We start from the raw sequence: 20,810 nt of genomic DNA, 5'->3' as shown, positions 1-20,810 counted from the left end.
ATGTGCAACAAATTATTGATAACTGTATTGTTATCGGGAGCTGAGCTTCCCTAAAAGTTTCAGAACGCTAGCTAGTGGGAAAGTTGGTGAAATATCGATTGCAAGATTTGATCATCACAGACGGACACGAAAGCTAGCTAAGAAAAACGCGGTAAAAAAGCAACAGCACTGCAAGTCACAGCCACCGCTCAAGCAAGCTTGCTCATATGCAGGTAGAAACGCAACTGACCTAACTAACCTATTACTCACGTAACATGTTACCTCGACTCTCAATCCTAAACAAACCTGACCGGACATAGCATAACGTAGTTGGCTGCGGGAGAGAGGGTGACGGGGCAAGTGAGCATTCATAGCCGGTCATTAGCTGCAAGACGGGGAGAAACTGAGTAGGTGAGACAAGTACTCCTGCTTGAGAGCGAGCGTGCTTAAGCTGTTGGGCGGTTTATGGACTAAAGCAGTGTGGAACTGATCCGACTTACGGTTTTGCAGCATCGTCTGCGGCTTTCGTCTCGGAAGAGGCTGAGTGTAGCACGCTCCACAGGGCGTCGCTGGTAGCAGAAGACTATAGCTTCTGCGTATAAATGCTTGGTGTACAGAATTGATAAGTCCATTGGCCTGCTGCATCCTACTTTAGTCAGCATGTCAGCTACCACATAAATATTGACGTCGTCGGTGTTGACTCATGGCAGTGGATGGAATGGGCCAGAGGAACACAATGGGGAGAAAGGGGGCTCAGATGGAGTCCTTCAGTAAGCAAGGTTTCGTGTAACTCGAGGATAACGAGCATCTTGCAACACGAACACACACACTGAGTCCCAGACCAAAAACGTTAGGAATGAGATGACTATTAAGAAACGGCTATTATTGAGTCACTTCTTCTGGTTGCAGTTGCCAGTTCGATGGTCACGCGTTCTTTCGTGATGCTGGGCGCTTCTGGGCAGTGCGGCAGCACTTCCTCGTTTCGCAAATTTGTGTTATTTTTCTGTATTTGTTATCACCTGATTTTGAAGTCGATTACAAGTTCAATAAAGTAATACAATCCATTTTCTATAATTCCTAGAAAGACGAATAATGTAGGTAGAATAACTTATACTCAGAGGTGGCAGTAGCGCGCTACATGTAGCGGCCGCTACATTTTCAGTAGCGGTGCTACATTTAAGCAATTGTAGCGGTAGCGCCCGCTACATTTAGAGCATGCAGCGGTAGCGACCGCTACATTACAAAGTAGCGCTGCCCAGCTCTGCTTATACTCGTACCGATTGGCCCGCAGATGGAGATGCCCAATTCTCACACGTGCACAAGCAGCCTCATTCCTTCTGAAAATCCTGCCTATTTATTCTGTGGTTAAAAATATATTTAAATATAAATATTTCTTCACGTACTTTATCAGAAAAATAAATAGATTCGATGAAGACTCCAGATAAATTGTTCCTGCCAGCCAGTGCCTGGACAGTTATGAGTGGCCACTGGATTTGTCAGCCAGGACCCTTTAAGAAGAGAAAAAATAGCAACACCGCTATCTCTCACTCAAAGCACAAAAAGTTTCTTTCAATAATAATGAGTAATTTAAATCATTTATGCCCTGATATATGGTTTTATTCGATTTGGAGAACAGGCACAAGAGGAAGATGTTCCAGCCATGTTGAGACTCGTGTTCTAGATCTCACCTGCACAATTTAAGTTTCATACATGGAAAAATTCATTACAATTCACGTCTTATTAAAAATGTCTCTTCAAATAGCAGAAGAATTTCTTACCGCCCATGAAGGCAAGTTTTGAGTCATTTGCCAGAGAATAGCTAACAAATTCGCAAATGCCCAACGTAGCTAAAGGTGCTGCGAAAGAAAGGTAAATAATCGAGTGCTCACAACGAGCAAGCAGCCAAATGTACTTCGTTAATTAAACATTGCTATCCGATATTGACTTGCCTTCTCAGCAGTCATCGGAAGAAATCTCGTCCACTTATAAAAATTGTATTCAGAAGCGGTCGAGATTGTCATCACCGTTGCTTAGACCTTGCATTAAAAAGTTGCACCAAATCTAGCGGGGAAGCCAAATGCGTGTTAGTAAGGCTTGAAAAATATTTTCTTCTATAAGAATCTATATATTGAATGAAAAGTTAATTTTTATTTGCCGCGAAACTACATCCAACTTCGTTCATTGAGCAAACTGGCAAGATGAAAATCAATAAATGCAAAAGGCAAATAATAACCAGGTAAAAATATCATAATATCTAAAAACTCGCAAATCCACAGTAAATGCAACGGAAAGGCGAAAGAATACCACAACAGAAATACTTGCCAAATACTAATGATACTTAGTAATCACGTTGAACCACACCCACCACAATAATCAGTTAAACCATACTCTTCGTGCTGCATCAACGACTTCATCTGCTTAATTTTGATACTATTTAAGAGAAGGCAATCCTGCTAGTATGTTAGAACCACTCAAATAACAAATGAACAATAATATAACAAAACTAGTTACTAAATATTCAAAATAAACCATGGTTTGTCAGAGTATCCGTTTGGAACCCAGGCCGAGGCCATGTCACGCAAAATTAACATGAATGACAGTGATGATCAGCAATTCTTATATCATTTGTTTTCCAATTTAATAAACGAACAGTGCACTTGGAACAAAAAATATCGTTTGTCAGAGCAGTTTATGCTGGCACGAATCCTTGTCAAAATGATGGCTAAAAACGATCAAACCACAACACACAAACTATCCGCAATAAAATCAGAATGTACTGAATATTAATTGATGTGAAGTTAAGCGTTTCTTCGACGAACGTTAGCCAACTACAAAAGCCTAGTGTTGTCAACAACTAAGAACTAAATCGAACCGAGAGAGCGCGAGTGAAACTGCGTTCCGTCATAAAAGTTTGTTTCAACTACGCCAAGGCTTTAACTCAGCGTAGTTAGGTTGTTTTTTTTTTTTGTCAACGTTAACTAACTTAGCCCTATACGTTTGATGGATGTACAAATAAAAATTGCCCCAAATCGACTTTTTATATAAAATCCAATCGCAAAACCTTATATTTGTACCCTCAAGGCACTCTTAGTAAATGGGAGATTTTAGCTATCGCTTCTAGGGCCAGAGAATCATTTATTGACTCGTATCGAAGGCGTTAATTCTGTCATGTTCAGTTATTACAGTAGTAATACAGTGGCCGGAAACCGGGAAGCGCTCTAGAACAAGCTGGTTTGGACCAAGACTAAAAAATGCTCATAGCCAAGGTGGACCAATGTGATCATCACAAATTTCCACTGTATAAATGAGACGGAAAGTTTAAAATGACCATTGCGATAAGCCGGCATAAACACAGTATCTCGAGACGCAAAGAACGGACAAATCAACAGCAACGAGAACGAGGACACTTGTACAAGAGGTAGATTGCGTCAGACGTTGGCACACGTACGAGAGACAGAGAAAGAGAAGGCAAAGCAACCTGCCTACATAATCTGAACACCATATCCGACCTGTCTACGCAATAATATAACAGTACATCAGACGTACCTATATAATAACTTAGCCCTCTAACTAAGAAACCCTTAAAACTCTTGAAGAGAAATATCGCATCACAGAAAGTCCCACTGGCGGACACTAAGTAACAGAATTCGAGCATTGCACAGATAAAGCTAGAAAAACGAAGCATGTTCATTGTTTTATCGCCTAGACCATGTGAACAACATCACTTAACCAACGTTCATACATACAAAATAAGGCTATGTAAGAGACAACCAGTAGGCTGCAATGGATCAATTATATATCTCATGCACGACACTATTGCTCAAGATAGAAAAACAATTTAAAGAGGCTTTTTTGTAAAACGCAAACGCCACGGTCAATCAGATGAGTAACAAATAAATATGTCTAAAATATTAAATATACCTAGTTAATATTACAATTTATAAAGAAATTCAAATTTATATTGAATAACAGCCAGACAACAAAATTAGACCAGTCTGTCGAGCACAAAAGATGCCTAGTTTTTGTTTCGAAGAGATAAAAGATGGCAATTGCAATTCTTTACAAACAGTTCAACCACAATTTTCATTTTTTCCTTTTAGGAGCTCGTACAGGTATTCATTTATTTTTACTTAGTTGTAAGTTGAATAAAATAATAATTGCCCATTCTCGTTTCAAATTTGGTTTTAAAGTTCACAACCGTTAGAAACTTGACCTAATGAAGCGATTGATGAACCGCTTGCGCACCTTCGGATACATCAACTGCCGTGTGACTCATGTTGACGATTGAGACATCCACTAGTACTAAATCCCGTACTTCAACAGGCCTTGGTCATGACTAATTCTGTTAATTAATTTTGTTCCTTTTCGTCCATTGAGGACTTCATCATGACTTCATGGACTTCATCAGAAGCTGATAATGCAAGGAGAATTTTATTCAGTATCAAGACATGTTTAGTCAGTCTTCAGAATCAAGAATATAAACATGTCGTTGGAGAAGGTATTAACAATTACGAGTATAGTATAAAATCTGCACAATGCTACACAACAAAAAGGTAAATAATAGTTTAAAGTCGACTACTTAAAAACGGTTTAGTTGTATTTCAAGCACTAAAAGCAATCTAATCCTATTTTAAGTCAAGCCATCGGTTGATATTTTGCACTAGAACGATGATGAGTGGTTGCCACGCTAGCATCAATCGCACCCAGTCCACCATCTGTCCGAAGAAGACGTGTGGCTTCTCCCAGTAGTTGACCATGCGGTTCATATCAACCTAGAACAGGAACATATAACATTAGTGACAAAAGAGAATAATTGTGGTTTTCTGATACAATATTATGCACATAAACTTTGTGAGTAATGTCTAGATCCCAGCAAGATGACATTGTGCTTGATATTAAAAAAAAACATTCGCGGCACGGGCGCGGCTACGTACTAGATGAATTAAAAATATATATATACATGCATAATTAGAACACACTTTTTCTTTGCAGTAGGGGCAGGTGTGCTTCTTGCCCACAATACACCAGCCACGAATGCAGAACTCGTGGAAAGTGTGTCCACAATTAAGACGCAGTGTGTCCTCTATGACACCCTCCTCCCCCTCTGGCACCAGCTGCGGGTTCCCACAGATGGCACAGATGCCATGCTCTAAGGTACGTGTGGGCATTCCCTCCGGCTTGTAGTACTGCAATAACACAAATCATATAGCTCAAATTTAACATATAAAAAAAATTTAGGTGTATTCTCTGGCAAGTTGCATCCATAACAGCCCCAGCTATGAATGCATTTGTCAAACACAGTATAGAAGTTACATATAAATAAGAATAAGTTTTTAGCTCAGAATAGAATTCTTTCAACGTCGCATTGGTACAACATTTTAAATGAAATTTCAGGAACTCACTCCAATGTGTGCTGCCATTTTGTCAGCACAGACTTCAGCCAGATCTCTGCCGAGCACCCCAAAGTAGATGCCATAGAAGAGGAACATCAGGGAGTAGTCAAACATGGTGATGGGGGACAAGCGGAATAGTGCAGGTAAGCCCATCACTGTCATCATTACCAGGGCATAGCCTGTCACTGACAGGAATGTGCACAGTTTGTGCACTGCTAGGAACCATTTGTACACCTGTCTGAAAATGAGAAAGTGTTGATGACTCGTCATTCAGCAGCCCTTTCTTTGAAATCATGCTCAAGTGAAAGTTGAACTTGAATTTCAAGTTGAAAGTTGAAATTTCAAGAAACATTGGATCATAGGATGTCAAGTACCTACTCTTGGGTAATCTGAGAAATAAAAACCATTCAATTTTTCATCATCTACTACATTTCCTGATGAGTAAATTAGATTACTATGACTGAATGAATGAATTCACTTAGTAATATTTATCATATAGGCATCAACAGCTAGAATTCAAGCAATATCTTAATCTGATGTGCTTTTATTTTTCAGAAAAGAAAAAGGCTCAATTAACAACATCATATTTACTCAAGATACTTCAATATTAGCCTTTCTATAAAATTGCCAGTTACACAATAACCATCAGGAAGTGGGAATAAATTTGTTTGAACTTGTTCAAGTAAGAAAACGTGGACATCAACTGTTTCTATCTCTTATAAGGACATGTAGTCTCAGTATCAAACACACTAAAATGAATGAATGAGAACTCAACCAGACAAGTAATTTTGAAGAATGATGAGAAACTTATTTCATGACATCAGAAGTAGAGGCAAAACCAACCTGGGCGTAGTGGGCTGTAGTGGACGTTGCATGGCACTCCGCATGACCAGCCCAGTGATGCATGTAAACACAAGCCACCAGAAGACAAACACCCACCATTGCAGGTTCAAGCACACAATGAAGGGGGCCAGCCACACCCCAACCATGCTCACTTGCTGTAATATGAACATGGTTAGAGAATTCTTAACACATTCCCAAATGTTCACCTACTACAGAATTTGTTCAGTTTATCCACTAATAGTAAATTTGCAATCATGATTAAGTAGAAATTGGATTAACAATTATGATAGTAAAAGCATGAGAAAATATATATTAAATTTAAAAATATATACCACTGCAATCACAACAAAATTTGGAAAATTACCTGATAAGTTTTGAAATGAGTTTTTTTCCAGATGACAAGGGCAACATGTGCAATTAAGGTCACAATGAAAAGTACCAAGACCATTTCTGCATGCATGCTGTCATGGCCTTCATGCTGAACATGTAGTCGCAAGTGGTTTAACCTGGCAAAAATGGGAAATTAGGCATGAGTTGGTATAAGTTATAGTAACAAATTAATTTCACATGTTCAAACATAGCCTCAGAAACACAGTACAGCAGATAAACATGCCAGATCATCGGCCCAGATGACAAGTTTCAATAAAATATAAATCATTGTAAGCATAATCTTTGTAATTCAAAAACTAGTAATTCTTAGCAAGATAAAAGATGCAGCTGCTATCAAATGACTGGTAATCCTTACCTTGCTCGCATATCTGGTGCTAGAGCAGCCTCTTCCTGAGTCTGAAAGTGAGAAAATTCATGTGAATAACTGAGCATACTATGTAATTGTTACAATCACTTAAAAATCTGTTGTTTTTTGCTGGCTTTGAAATAAACAGTTGAATTATAGTTAATGTATAAAATCAAGTTATTTACATAATAACATAATTGCTAACAATAAAATAAATGGTTAAATAATGGCAAACAAAAACACAAATTTTGGGCATTGATTTTTATATGTGGTTCTCTATTTTGATACTGAAAACCCTAAGGTCTTGGCAATACGTTGTGGAACTACAGCAATCTTATGACAAATTTCTAAGGATTAGACCAAATTATGGCATGTTAGAGTTGCAGTAATTTGTTCAGACTTATTCCATTGAAAAAGCAAAATGAGTACCACATGCTCCAATCAGAGACACTTCAACTGCCATTCATTTCAGGAAATAAGTGAAACAATAGATCCTAGACAAAAGTTGGTACTAACCCAATTAGGACAAATCTTATTTCTATAGCCACAACTTTGCTAAGAATTAATTTATAAAGCAGTAGAGTATTCAAGTTCAGCCTCTGGCTATTTGAAATCATAAAAAATTGTTAACATAATTTGAAATTCACATTCACTGGTCTGAGTAGCTGCAAAATTCATGCCAGAAGTTGAAGTCTTCAGCACAAGGCTGAAGACTTCAACTTTTGCTGAAGACTGCAGCACAAGGCTGAAGACTTCAACTTTTCAAGGCTGAAGACTTTTTTTTGGTGTTTGGCACCTGGGGCGTGCATTTTTTCTAATTTTGAAGCATGTCACAGGTTGAGAAAATGACCATATAACTTCCTATACATTGCGTACTTCTTCCTCACTATGGAAGAAGTTGATAACATTAGCACAGGCAGTGGCTGCAAGCAGATGAATGTTGTGTTCAGTTTAATACCAGCTTTCCTCCCTTCGCAACTTGTGTCAGTGTATAATTGTGATACCTTCTTATTGAAAAATATGTTGTTAGTTGTTAAAAACAAGTACTTTTTGACCAGAAGGACTTTACTTTAATGCTATTTGATGCTGAATGTTGAGCCTTAACCCTCACCAGAGGCAACCATCAGAGTTATGACAAATTGTTGACAGCTTGAATCACATCCCAAATATACCTGACTGACACAGTCTTTGTTAATGTAAAAATGTGCTTCAGACAGAGAGAACTATAGTATTTGTGTGATATTCAGTATATTCAGCTTACAAGATGCACTGCAGAGGTTCCATTACAGCATTGTGATACTTAGCAAACACGAGTAGAATGTGGCTGCTATTATGGCACTGTTTGCTTGATTGTTAAAATAAATGCTTCGTCTGCAGTCAGCTGCTGCAGCTCTTGATTCATTTGTCTGCAAGAGAGCTGATTTACTTATCATGCTGCCCCCAAATCTTGAATATCTTATCTGGATGCTGTGCTGGACAAAATAGGCATAAATGGTGCCTGACCCACCATTTTCAAACTGCTGTGTGTTAGGGGTTGACTGCATCCCATTGACTTGTATTGCTATCATAATCTCTTTTCCTGGACTGGTTGTTGTTGCACACAAGTTTTCAACATTTTCACCAAACTTGCTACTCATTGATTATGTTCTTATTGCAGGTGATTTAAATCTTTTAGTGGATTGCAATTGCACAGACAACCCATAGGTGGAGTTAGCTGCTGTCCACCTTCATCAAGAAGAACTAAGGCATGTCCTGGGCAGACTGCTGGATGTTATCATGCGTGCTGCCCTTCCACTTCTGCCTGTCAACATAAACATTGCAATATCCAACCTCTGACTAGGTACTTCAGTTGACAGTGCCATGTGTGCTGCCTGCACCAGTGTAAAAAAACCATAACCCATCTTCCATGGCATGGGCTCAACACAGGGTTGGTGATTTTTTTATTTAAAAAAAAATAAAAAATGAAAAAAAAATCAATGATTTTTTATTTTTTCATGATTTTTTCATTTATTTGATTTTTTATTTTTTTCAGTTCTTTGTCTTTTTGAAAGGTTACTTTTTTTATGTTGCAATTAGCCTACTAACAATAACAGTACCATATGTGGATCATAATGGATGGCTAAAAAGGGCACTTATTGCCTTCAATAATGACCAACAGGCCAAGGTGGTGTTTACCACTTTGGGATTTTTGGGTAAACAATTATTGATAAGTCTATTCATTAGCTTTGTAAAGTTTGTATGGGGCAAGGTACCGAGCAAAATATTGACCATTTAACTGGTTTCAATATACAAAAACACTTCAGGAATGCAGATCTTCTGAACATTGAAGAGTCACATAACAGATACTGATAGGTAGCTGATAGCACAGTGCACAACACTGTCAATAGATCTACTAGTTTTATGTCATATAAATCTACCAGACTCTACCCTCTATACACACCAACTAGTAGTGACTGAGTGACTGACTGCACTGTTCCCATATAATTCAGACCAATAAACCAATACTAAACATAAACTGAACGATGACCAAACAAACCTCAAATGACTTGAAACGAGACTTAGGTTAACCCATTAAAGCCTATTGGCGACTTTAGTTGCCACCTCAAAAAAATGGTTGTATTATGCATAATATAAAGTAAATTTCAGTTTTGTTGTCCCACACCGCATCATATACATTCCATACGATAACTGAACAAGAATTGTTCACCTCGGTTGCTCCCCCTTCAGTCAGTTGACCTCTAAACTACATGCGGTCACTGTGTTTTTGATCAGGCCTGAACCGGCACACAGAAAAGGCAATGTTAAAATTATTAAAAGTAAATATTTTATAATTTTAAGTGTAGAAATCATGGATTAGGAGCCTAGTAATCAGACAAAATACATAAATGTCATTAAAGATTGATGTTAAAGACAATATAAGCTAAATCATGTATGGTGGCAACTGAAGTTGCCATTTGGCATTCGTGACATGTAAACTGTATTTTTGCATGAATGTGGTGTTAAAAGGTTGCCTCATGTTCTACATTTATTATAACAAGATAAGTTAACATCCAGTTGATAGAAAGGTATTTTAATGAAGTTTTATAGTTATATTTATATCATATATTTACATATATTCATACATATATGAATATATTTAGTATTTACCGTATATTCATATGCAAGTGAACTTTGCAAGAAAGCCCAGAATTTTACAATATATTGGTAGATTAGGATGGAAATGACAATGAAATTTCATTTGCAATTTATAATCCATGGAAAATGCTCATACAGAATTATACATGGATTCAGATGATTTTGATGATAAGGTTGCCCGAAAACCTGATAATTTGCCCAGATATATATTGAGGAGTCATGTTGTCAAATGATTATGAACAAAAGAAAAACCATCTTCAAAGAAGCAAAAATTAATTGTTTATAAATAGAGCAAAGATGAAGTGACTTCGTCAGTACCGAACTTTGAAAAGATTGACATGCTATTCAGTACTCTCTGACTGAGAAAAGTACCTCATTAGACGCAATGACTTACTTTTGTACTAACGAATGGATAAATCATTTATGTGAACAGAGCAAATTATATGCTCAGCAACAAAATCTAGTGTTATGAGATCAATCTTGCTAGCATGGGAGTATTTCTGCCTGTATTGCTTCTCTCTTGACACAATAAACTGCCTCATAGAAGGCTTTACTGGCCTGATTTGTTTCACCAACAATTAGAAACTTATCGGAACCAAAATTCACCCCAAAAAATTGTGGTGGTCCCTTTTCTGGGCTACCACCGTAGTTAGTGCCTAAGCTGTAAATGCTTGGAGACACTTCAATGCATGCGTTAACATTATTCAGTGGTTATTATTCATCAGGGATGTTAGTGGAGCCATAAAGACTCAGCCTTGTCAGGAAGTAAAGCGTGTCTAAATTTACATCACGTGTATCTGCTTAGACTATTGTCCTGATAACTACAGCAGACTACTGGATAGTGAAAGGAGAAACAATGTGTGCAAAATGTCACAACAGCAAAGGAAGGGCTGCATGCAATTGCGAATTATGCACTATTGCTCGACCTCCACATTGCATGAAAGTTATCCATACGATGTTTATTCATCTATGCCGCAGTGGTAGGGTAATCGATGATGTTTACCATTATAGATGTTATTGGCCCATTTTCTCCTGAGTTTATCAATGATTTAAATACTGAATGGATAAATCAGTCATCATTCCAAAATATTTGTTTCATTATTTCAATTTACGTACTATAGAAAATTTAGTTTCATTGACCCTACTCAATATTATTACTGTACATTACATGGAAGTTCACATTTCTTATCTTACTGCCGAATGGCAACTTTAGTTGCCAGGCCATATTTTCGCATTCATCTCCAATTTTTGTTTAATGAATGTTTTAATAGATTAACAATGACCAAATGAAGTATTCAAACTGAACAAAATATTTAATTTTCCCCCAAATAATTCTCGGCTTTAATGGGTTAAGAGAAAAGCTAACACTGTTTGAAATAAACATGTGCATAATTCAAACATTTTATTGCCATTCACTGCATTTAATTATTTTATATATAGTTTTATAATTGTAGTTGTTTTGTTTCTAGCTTAAATTCACATATTTGAAGATTGAAATTAAATATTTTAATTAGAATACTCGTATTAGGGTGGAAAATCTTTCTAATTGCCGAAAAGGTCAATACAATCTCAATCTCTCAATATAGTACTGGGTGGGGCAGAACTGATTGAGCAGTTTTGAGGCAAAAGAATAAAGAAATGGAGGTGTACATAAAGAAGAAAGTTTATTTTCCTAGAGGTTAGCATAGCATACCATTTAGAATACTTATGTTTTGAAAACAATATATGGAAGATGTCCGCCGTTAGCTGCAACACACTGTTGGAGTCGTTTTTGGAGGAGGGAGTAACAGTGACAGTGGATTCCAAATGCTATGATGCAATGTTGCAAAATTTCTAGCAGCCCAGGATGGAAAACATTGTTGAAAATGAAGCATTGGGAGATGTGTGGTTCCAGCAGGATGGGGCTACAGCTCACACAGCCAGAATGTCACTCAATGTTTTGAAACGCATGTTTCCTGGGGTCTAGGTCTGGTGTTTGAGGGGTGATTTACAGTGGCCTGCAAGGTCACCTGATTTGAGCCTTTGCGATTTCTTTCTTTGAGGACATCTAAAAGAAAAGGGTTCAGAAGTCGCCCTCACACCCTATCACAGCTAAGGGGACAGATTATTGCAGCAGAGGTTATGGCCATAGCCTACCTTGCCATATGTTTGAACGTGCTGTAGGAAACTTCTGAGAATGACTCCAACAGTGTGATGCAGCTAACAGACACCATCTTCCTGATATTGTTTTCAAAACATAAGTATTTTAAATGGTATGTTACCTCCATTACTCTTTTATTTTGCCTCAAAACTGCTCAATCGGTTCTGCCCCACCCTGTATACGCTAACTAACACATTTAAATTGTATATTGTAATCAATATATAACAAATAGTCAAATAGTTAAAGACTACTTATAACCTTATAAGAATTAGCAAAGCTGCTAGCTATGTACAATGTATTGCAACACTTGATGCCTCTGTACCAAAAACATTCAATTTATTGGAACCTAATACACATTAAAGGCAACAAGTTTATATACCAATTTGTCATTCATAGTACATTCATACTAAACCATGGATAACAATACCTCAAAATAAATTAAAGACTGCCACTCAATATATTTAAATACACGAAAAAAAAAATAAAAAAATAAAAAAATCAAGTGATTTAATCATTATAATATAATCATTGCCAACCCTGGCTCAACAGCAATATCTTGCTCACTAAACTGCTTTAGTCCTAGTATCTCCGAGCCTCAATCATGGTCAGTGCTATGAGTCAAGAATCTATTGCAACTTCACACTATCGAGCACAGCCATTTGCTTGACGAGTTATTCCTGCACAAAAAGTTCAGGTCCCTCAGGGAGCCTCCAATCCATGGTTCGACAATGAATATCGGGACTTGAAGCAGAGGGCAGTGAGGAGTTCTAGAGGGGCATTAAATTAACCAGTATACATAGCATATTAGAAAGCAGGCTATCATAGTTTGGAAAGCAGGACCTGAAAGCTAGGAAAAGCCAGGAACTTTCCACTTTCAGCCTATTATATTGGAATATATATATATATATATATCTTGTATGATATCCCTTTCCAGCTGAGATTGATTGGTGGGATTGTGCTGTCATCTCTTTTCAGCAGAGATTGATTGGTGGGATTGTGATGCCATCCCATTTTCAGCAGTGATTGTTTGGTGGAATTGTGATGCCATCCCATTTTCAGCTGTGATCAATTGGTGGGATTGTGATGTCATCCCCTTTTCAGCTGAGTTTGGTTGGTGGGATTGTAATGTCATCCTTTCCAGCTGTGATTGGTTGTGCCCAAATATGGTATGTATACTGGTTAACTTAATGCTTAAACTAACTTACCAGGAATTTAAAAGTAAAGAAAATAGCCAAAAAGTTCACCATTTCTTACAAGCGAAAACGTTTCAGAGTCCAGCTCCATCATCAGTTCAAAACCTAAAACACAGGTACAAACAATTAGTAGCCTAAAATTCACATTCAAACAATTCACCTAAACTTGAGGACATTAGAACTAAAACTGAAGATAACAGAAATAAAAATGAGATAACATGTGGAGATGGTACTATCTATTTACAATTTCTGGAGGATAGGAACTGAATGCAGCATTTAAGCTGGGTTTCTGTTTGAAAATATATAAAGATTCTAAAATTCGTAGGTCAGAAACACCGGTTGTGGAGGCTAAAACTCTAAAATCATTATTGGACACCGGGACGTTGCACTGCTTGGCATGAATACGTACGGCTGAATGAGGGGGATGCGCAAGTATGTTCCCTGTTCTAGAACTCCTGCCCCTATGCTCTGCAAGCCTAGTATAAAAATTGTGCGATGTCATACCAACATATGCAGATGCGCACTGCGCACAACTATATTGATAAACTAGGGATGATTGCATAGGAACAGGGAGAGGATCTTTGTACTTGAAAAACAGGGAGAGGATCTTTGTACTTGAGTTTTAGCCTCCACAACCGGTGTTTCTGACCTACGAATTTTAGAATCTTTATACATTTCCAAACAGAAACCCAGCTATAAACGCTGCATTCAGTTCCTATCCTCTAGAAATTCTAAATAGATAGTACCCTCTCTACATGTTATCTCATTTTTATTTCTGTTATCTTCAATTTTAGTTCTAATGTCCTCAAGTTTAGGTGAATTGTTTGAATGTGAATTTTAGGCTACTAATTGTTTGTACCTGTGTTCTTATTTTGAACTGACAATGGAGCTGGACTCCGAAACGTTTTTGCTTATAAGAAATGGTGAACTTTTTGGCTATTTTCTTTACTTTTAAATTCCTGGTAAATTTGCGACTTAAGCAGCCAAGTTATTTTAATACTTAAACTAACTTAACCTAATACTATACTTAAACTTACTATACTATACTATACTCATTATAAACAAAGGGCCTGGAAAATTTTCAAAAAATACATTAAATAAAATGATAACAAAAAATATTTATCAAACAAGAAACTATTAAACAAAATCTGAGGTTCTACACAGTACCTTATAACAGTTTGTCCACTTCTGATCCCACTTTTCCTTAATATTCAGACACCTGGCAGAGTGCTGTATCTAAGGAAAGCTTTCCACCTTGGATGGAAAGCTTTTTTATAAATGAACTTCCATTCCTAGAATTCCACACTGGTGAAGTGTTTACACAGACATGACAACTCTACTGGGGCACTAGATGCAATATCCACCTGGCACACAGCACAATCAAGTCAACCCTCCTCAATCTAAGAGTCATTTTGGTGTCAAAGAGACAATGCACAGCACAACAACCCTCAAACCTTGTGGGCTTTGAGATTACCCATCAATAATCATGATCAAAATTCTGTTCAATATCCCATCTGATTAAATACTGGGAAGAAATGACTAATGAGAGGTCAACAAAAAAAGGCTCTTGATTGCCATCATGTGACCCAGACAATAAACTTGTGTAAAGTATGGCACACCATAGGTCACCATGCCCACTATTCACCACTGATGCACACCACTGTCACCATGCTACTATTTGTCTTTGCTGAGCTCGTAACAAATGTTTTCCAGTTATTCATGCCTGTTTATAAAGAATGATAGATGGTTGTCACAGGTTTTAATGCCAATCTTTTCCATTTTATTTCACAACTTTCCTTTTGCTTACTTCAATCATGTTGTGTCCACCCTTTAATAACTTTATTTTCTGCAACCCATGCATTCATGACTTAGTGTGTTAACAAAACAGTTTTAAACATCCTCCTGATGTTAATATTTCTAGAAGGCTAGTTCTTTTGAATGCATTTATTTGACATTTAGGAGCTGTTGGTGTGGAGCTACAGTATTCTTGATGAGAGCCTAAGATCACTTAACCAACTATTGGCCACCAAGAAAGAAGATAAAGACATTCCACCTATGAACCAAAATTTGATTTGGATACTGACTTGAAATTAATGAGCCTTTTGATGTTCCTAGATATTTTGAGCCCACACTAATGTGACTCAGTCTAGTGGTCTCTAGGAGCATTTGTATATTGACTGACTTAAGTGCCACTTAGTAGGGCCAGTTGTCTTTTATAATCCCTTGAATCCACTCATGAATGCCCCATACATCAGTAAGGGAATCAGATTATTGGGTCAAGGGTAGTTGAAACTTTAGTCTGACCAGCTATATACCAGAAGTGCAAAATTAGGATTTGCATATTCATTTCTTGAACTGCATAACACTTTGCTTTTTTATTGCTTTACTTTCATTGATTGTCAACATTTAGGTATTGTGTAATCTAGTCCGCTAATGCATTCCTGTGCTTGCACCTATTTGTTTCTATTTGCTTGCCACATACCATTTGCTTTCCAAGTGTGCTCTAGGCCCTAGATAATCATTAGCTCACCAACAGCCCAGGAAATGGTAAGATGGTTACAACCGTTTGGGCATACTTCCTGCCATAAGATAAGAGTGATGGTGCTGAGTGCAGCATGGACTGAGTGTGGTGTGCTTGGGTGTGGTATGTGAGTGTGTGTGACTTGATCCACAAGCCACTCAGCATTGATCTCCATCCCTCCACCAGCAGTCAAGTTCTGTCTTGCCAACAATCACTCCTTGGCTTGTACCTGAAGCCTATTCATTGAGGGTTACCACTTGATTTATGGTTGTTAAAACCTTAGTTGGCCTTGGCCAATATTTGAGTGAGACATTTTTATTATCCGGCAGCAGACGCTGTTAATAACTATTTTTCTATTTTTCACTTTACTGTTATCTTGTAGTTACTTGAAACTTCAATACTGAGAGGCCTCAGTGGTCAACTCATTAGAGCACTTTACCCAAACCACTAAGTGGGCTGAATTGACACTAACGCTAGTGTTTGATTTAAACTAGGTACCGTTCAGTTATTGTTGTGTCTGCCATTTAGTATTTTGTGTTTTGTTAGTAGTAAATTGTATAGTGTTTTCCATGTTTTTCCAATTTCATTGCCGAAAGATGCCAAGGTAAGATTGAGGCAGGAGGCAGTTGCCAATTATGCTTTTACATAGATAGCCATTTTCAATTGATATGGCCAATGCACAATGTTTGGCATCGATGCTAGTTGGGAAAGGTCTTACTTTCTTTCTGAAATATTGCAGCTCTAATATCCTATAATTTTAATAGGTATGAAATCTCACAGCCCAAATGTCATGTATTTTTATTTGATTGAAAAATTGCAATTTGTACTTTGCAAACTTGTCATTTCATAACATTTTCAACTAGCACAATCAGCAGTACTTCAATGCTCCCACCAAAATATCCTGCATAATGTCATGATAACAAGTTAACTCAAATGGTTCTTTGAAGATTGCTTAGTTGCAGTCATATCAGAGCAGTCCAGCTACATTATCATGAGTTCAGTTGCCACTAAAGTAAAGACAAATGTTAGCGTTACTGTTTCTAGGATAAAATGAGAGATTTTGGGTAACAAGTGCACAAGACTTTGTAAATGAGTTTGTTGCTTGTAAATGGCTCTTTATGGCCAATGATGCAAAGATATGGAATTCACGGCTTGAAGAAATAAAATCACAACTTGCAAATCCATGAAACCATGGCTTGCAAATTCATAAAACTACGACTTGAAAAATCCAGTCATCATCAGCATGGACATACATGCCTAATGTCTGTTACAGCCGGCAGCCTGGTGCATGATTGTTGGCATGGACAAATGCGCCTTACAATCCTTGCAGCAGACATACAATGATTGGCATGACAATCATAATGGCCAATGCACTATGATTGGAAGTTGGAACTGTCAAATACACATTAAGATTGCTGCAAGTGACATGAAAGCAATCAACACCAGAGGTAGATCCACACAATTGCAGCATTGTTAATTAGTGACTACTTTATTCACAGTTTGTGATCTATCATGGATGCCAATTCAAGTTTAAGATGGCTGATGAAAGCTTTAAAAGTAGGTATGTGCACAAACTATGCTCAGATGTAAACAATGCTGGCAAAATGGCAGACAGTCACTTTCTGTATTGGCGCCAAATGTATTTAATTTTGAAAATCCTGCCTAAATGTTAGCTTAATTTGATTGACTTGTGTTTGGAAACAAACTAAAAAACTTTAACTATGACAAAACCATCTTGTTTTTTGAGAAATGTCTATCAATTACTTGCTTAGGTGGGATGTGTAAGGGGAAACATTTGTGCTGAAAATAAACCTTGATATTGTATTTTGAAATTATTGAGAGAAAATTTGATCTCAGGATTACAGTTTTTAAAGCATGCTCTCAAAATTTCAGAGCTCTGCAGCTATTCCAAAAGTGATTTCTACCATTCTGGAAATGCATGGTATCACTGAAGTTCACATTCAGTTCACTTTTATCATTGTATCACCATAATTTTCCCTATATTTTCAATCATTTTGCCATCATCTTTCCATAATTTTCCCATCATTTTTTCATCATTTTCCTTAATTTTTTAATCATTTTCATAACATTTTCCCATACATTTTTCATTACTTTCCCCATCATTATTCCAACATTTTCCGCATCATTTATTCATAATTTTTCCAACATTTTCCTATCACTTACCTAGCATTTTTCCATTATTTTCTCATCATTTTGCCATCATTTTCTCACTATTTTTATATTTTTTCCCATCATTTTCAGACCCATCATTTACCTATCATATCATTCATTCATTTATAATATATTCATTTATGTATAGGTATGTAATTTATTTTTCATTTTTGTACACTTTCTTTATCATTTAATTATCAAAATAGACTTTATTCTGCTCACTTCTACCATTTGGTTAATTTATACCCTTTCAAATCTATCAGTCACACCCACTTTTCCCACCCTCCTGCAGTTAAAGTTGCACCCAAAATGTTTTATTTCAGTTAGAATGGATAGCCTACAACAAGAGCTTTCTAATGCTACTAAAAACTTTGAAATTGGCTCATAGGAAACCTAGATATGCTAGTTTTTCCAAAACAGTGGCAGAAATTGGTCCATTTTGGAGACATAATCTAAAAAGGAAAAAATTCATATCTTTTTCACTTCAACTTGTATTACAGTTACACTTGTATTTATATGAAAATTTTTACATTTTTCCTTTTTTAAATGGTATAATTTTCATTAAGATCAGAAGAAAAAAATTTTTGTACTTTTGTACACATACCTATTAAAAGGCACCTACTTCTTGAGCTAAAAGGCCTTACTTTAGAGCCAGGTATGCAACTGTAACTAATTTTATAACTAACACATTTGTGCTAATGCACTGTGTTCTTCAAAAATCAGCCCTTAAACACTCTTTCCTATCAGAGTCACTGTAGGACTCTGATTTTCAGAAGTGTCTTATCAAAATTAAAGATTTGCTCAAAAGACTGAGTTGTTGTGTTTTCTTGTGCCGACGTCATGCTCGCGTGGGTGGAGAGTCTGGTGGTGGTCGGGGGGGGAGGGGGGTGGCACTAGAAGAAGGGGAAGATGGGCAAAAGCAGGGAGGGTGGCCAGGAAGGTCGCCGCCTCCACAGGGCTGTCCCACAATGAAAAGACGCTGAGGGATGTGGGAAGGAGGGGCAGACGATGAGATGATGGACGGATTGGAGGGGATCCCCGCACTCCAGGCAAGCCGCGCTAAGGGAGCGTCCAACCATGTGGGTGTAGGATGCAAGGGAGCTGCAGTATCCCAATCGGAACTGGGATAGTGCTGAGTGGTAAGGCATAGTGGCAAACCAGAGCTTTTTTGGAATCAGTTCATTTTTAATTTCCTCAAAAACTCAAGATTTAAATTTTAAACCAATTTCTTAAGTATGATAATGCTGGTATCCATGATACTTTACTGGTGTACTTATAGGACTCAAAAATGAAGTTGAGGGAGAGTCTAAAAAATTCTCTGCTTTGTTACTATGTGGTAAGGGCGAGGGAGCAAGGCCTCTTCTGATGCAATCGGTGGTGGTGTGGCTGTGAGGACAGCTTTGTTCATGGCAGTCACCACAACATGGGAGGCTATCTCCCTGCGGAGGGAGAGTTTTGCTTCTCCATAGGCACTGTCAGGCATGATGCTGTCTGGCAGGAAAGGCCCCACAAGGTGGCTGAATCTCGTCTTGATTGAATCTTTTATGGGGCAGTCTCCAGGGCATAGTGGCAAAGCAGAGAGTTTTTTAGACTCTTCCTCATCCTCAAGTTCATTTTTGAGTCCCATAAGTAGACCAGTAAAGTATCTTGGATACCAGAATTATCATACATAAGAAATCTGTTAAAATCTTGGATAATGAGTCCACTCACTGATAGTTTGGAAAAATCTACTTTTTGGGACACAACAAGGCTCCAACCTGGGCTTTCCTGCCTGGACCTGCCATTTTCAGTCTTCAGAACTGCCAAATGAATAACCTCCAATGATTTTATCTGTTAACAAAGGTACACAATTGACAATTGGGCTGCAGGATTCCAAATGAATTAAAAATTATTCAATCACTTTGGAGTTGCCAGATTTCAGTACCTAACCACTTGACCAGTGTCCAGTATGAGTAACAAGTACATACCTTTACGGTTTTACCTGACTAGGCTACCAGTAAAAAGTACTATGAACTATGAAGTATGAAATTCCAAATAATTTCCAATGAAGGATTCTATTCGAAGTCTATTCTACAAATGACTCAAGCAATGTCACTTTGCACAGATCTTGGAAATTCAGCTATTTTCATGAATTCTTGAACATTATTGTAATTTAAAAATAAAATAAACAAATAATAATAATTTCAATTACATCATTTTAGTAGGTACCAATGAAAAAAATTGGATGAAACTTACCAAATTTTCGTGTATAATCCTAAGCAATTTATTATCTATATCATTAAATTTACGTCCAGGTAAGCTATAAATCTTCACATCATGGTGATCGTTTATACCAGGATCTGCCATCATGTTGAGCTGTATTTGGATTTATTTTCCAAGGAGCCGTTGGAGGGATGTTGACACTTCTATGCTGGAGCTACGCGGTAGAGAGTGTAAGCTTATTTGGGTTAGATACGAGCACACAGTACGTCCGTCAAAGAGCAAGTCTAGTTTATCATTATGTTATAATAAGCCCTCATAAGCACTTCATCCTTCACCATTCAAAATCCTAATATCATAATAAATTGAAAATTCTACGTAATAATAGTGAAGTTTTACCAATCCTTAAATACTTAAAAAAATTATAATTGGCAAATAAGAACATAACTTATCATGGACTCAATCCCTATTTTATACTACATTTCCTTTACATTTCATT

The 20,810-nt window shown here is 37.3% G+C and overlaps 1 protein-coding gene across 1 annotated transcript; it reads right to left on the bottom strand.

Moving 5' to 3' along the window:
• Positions 1 to 1,864: 1,864 nt before the first annotated feature.
• Positions 1,865 to 20,572, bottom strand: LOC108674911 (RING finger protein 121). The gene is made up of 7 exons (XM_018162891.2): positions 20,348 to 20,572; positions 6,961 to 7,001; positions 6,580 to 6,721; positions 6,216 to 6,370; positions 5,382 to 5,610; positions 4,959 to 5,165; positions 1,865 to 4,751 (listed from the first exon to the last, which is right to left on the bottom strand). The coding sequence occupies exons 1-7, from the start codon at positions 20,459 to 20,461 to the stop codon at positions 4,605 to 4,607; spliced, it is 1,035 nt and encodes a 344-aa protein (XP_018018380.1). The 5' UTR covers positions 20,462 to 20,572; the 3' UTR covers positions 1,865 to 4,604.
• Positions 20,573 to 20,810: the final 238 nt, after the last annotated feature.

Source organism: Hyalella azteca, unplaced genomic scaffold, assembly GCF_000764305.2.
Source record: "Hyalella azteca isolate HAZT.00-mixed unplaced genomic scaffold, Hazt_2.0.2 contig8346, whole genome shotgun sequence".
NCBI lineage: Eukaryota > Metazoa > Arthropoda > Malacostraca > Amphipoda > Hyalellidae > Hyalella > Hyalella azteca.
Note: the sequence above shows the minus strand (reverse complement) of the source record. Positions and strands in the feature narration are given on the sequence as shown.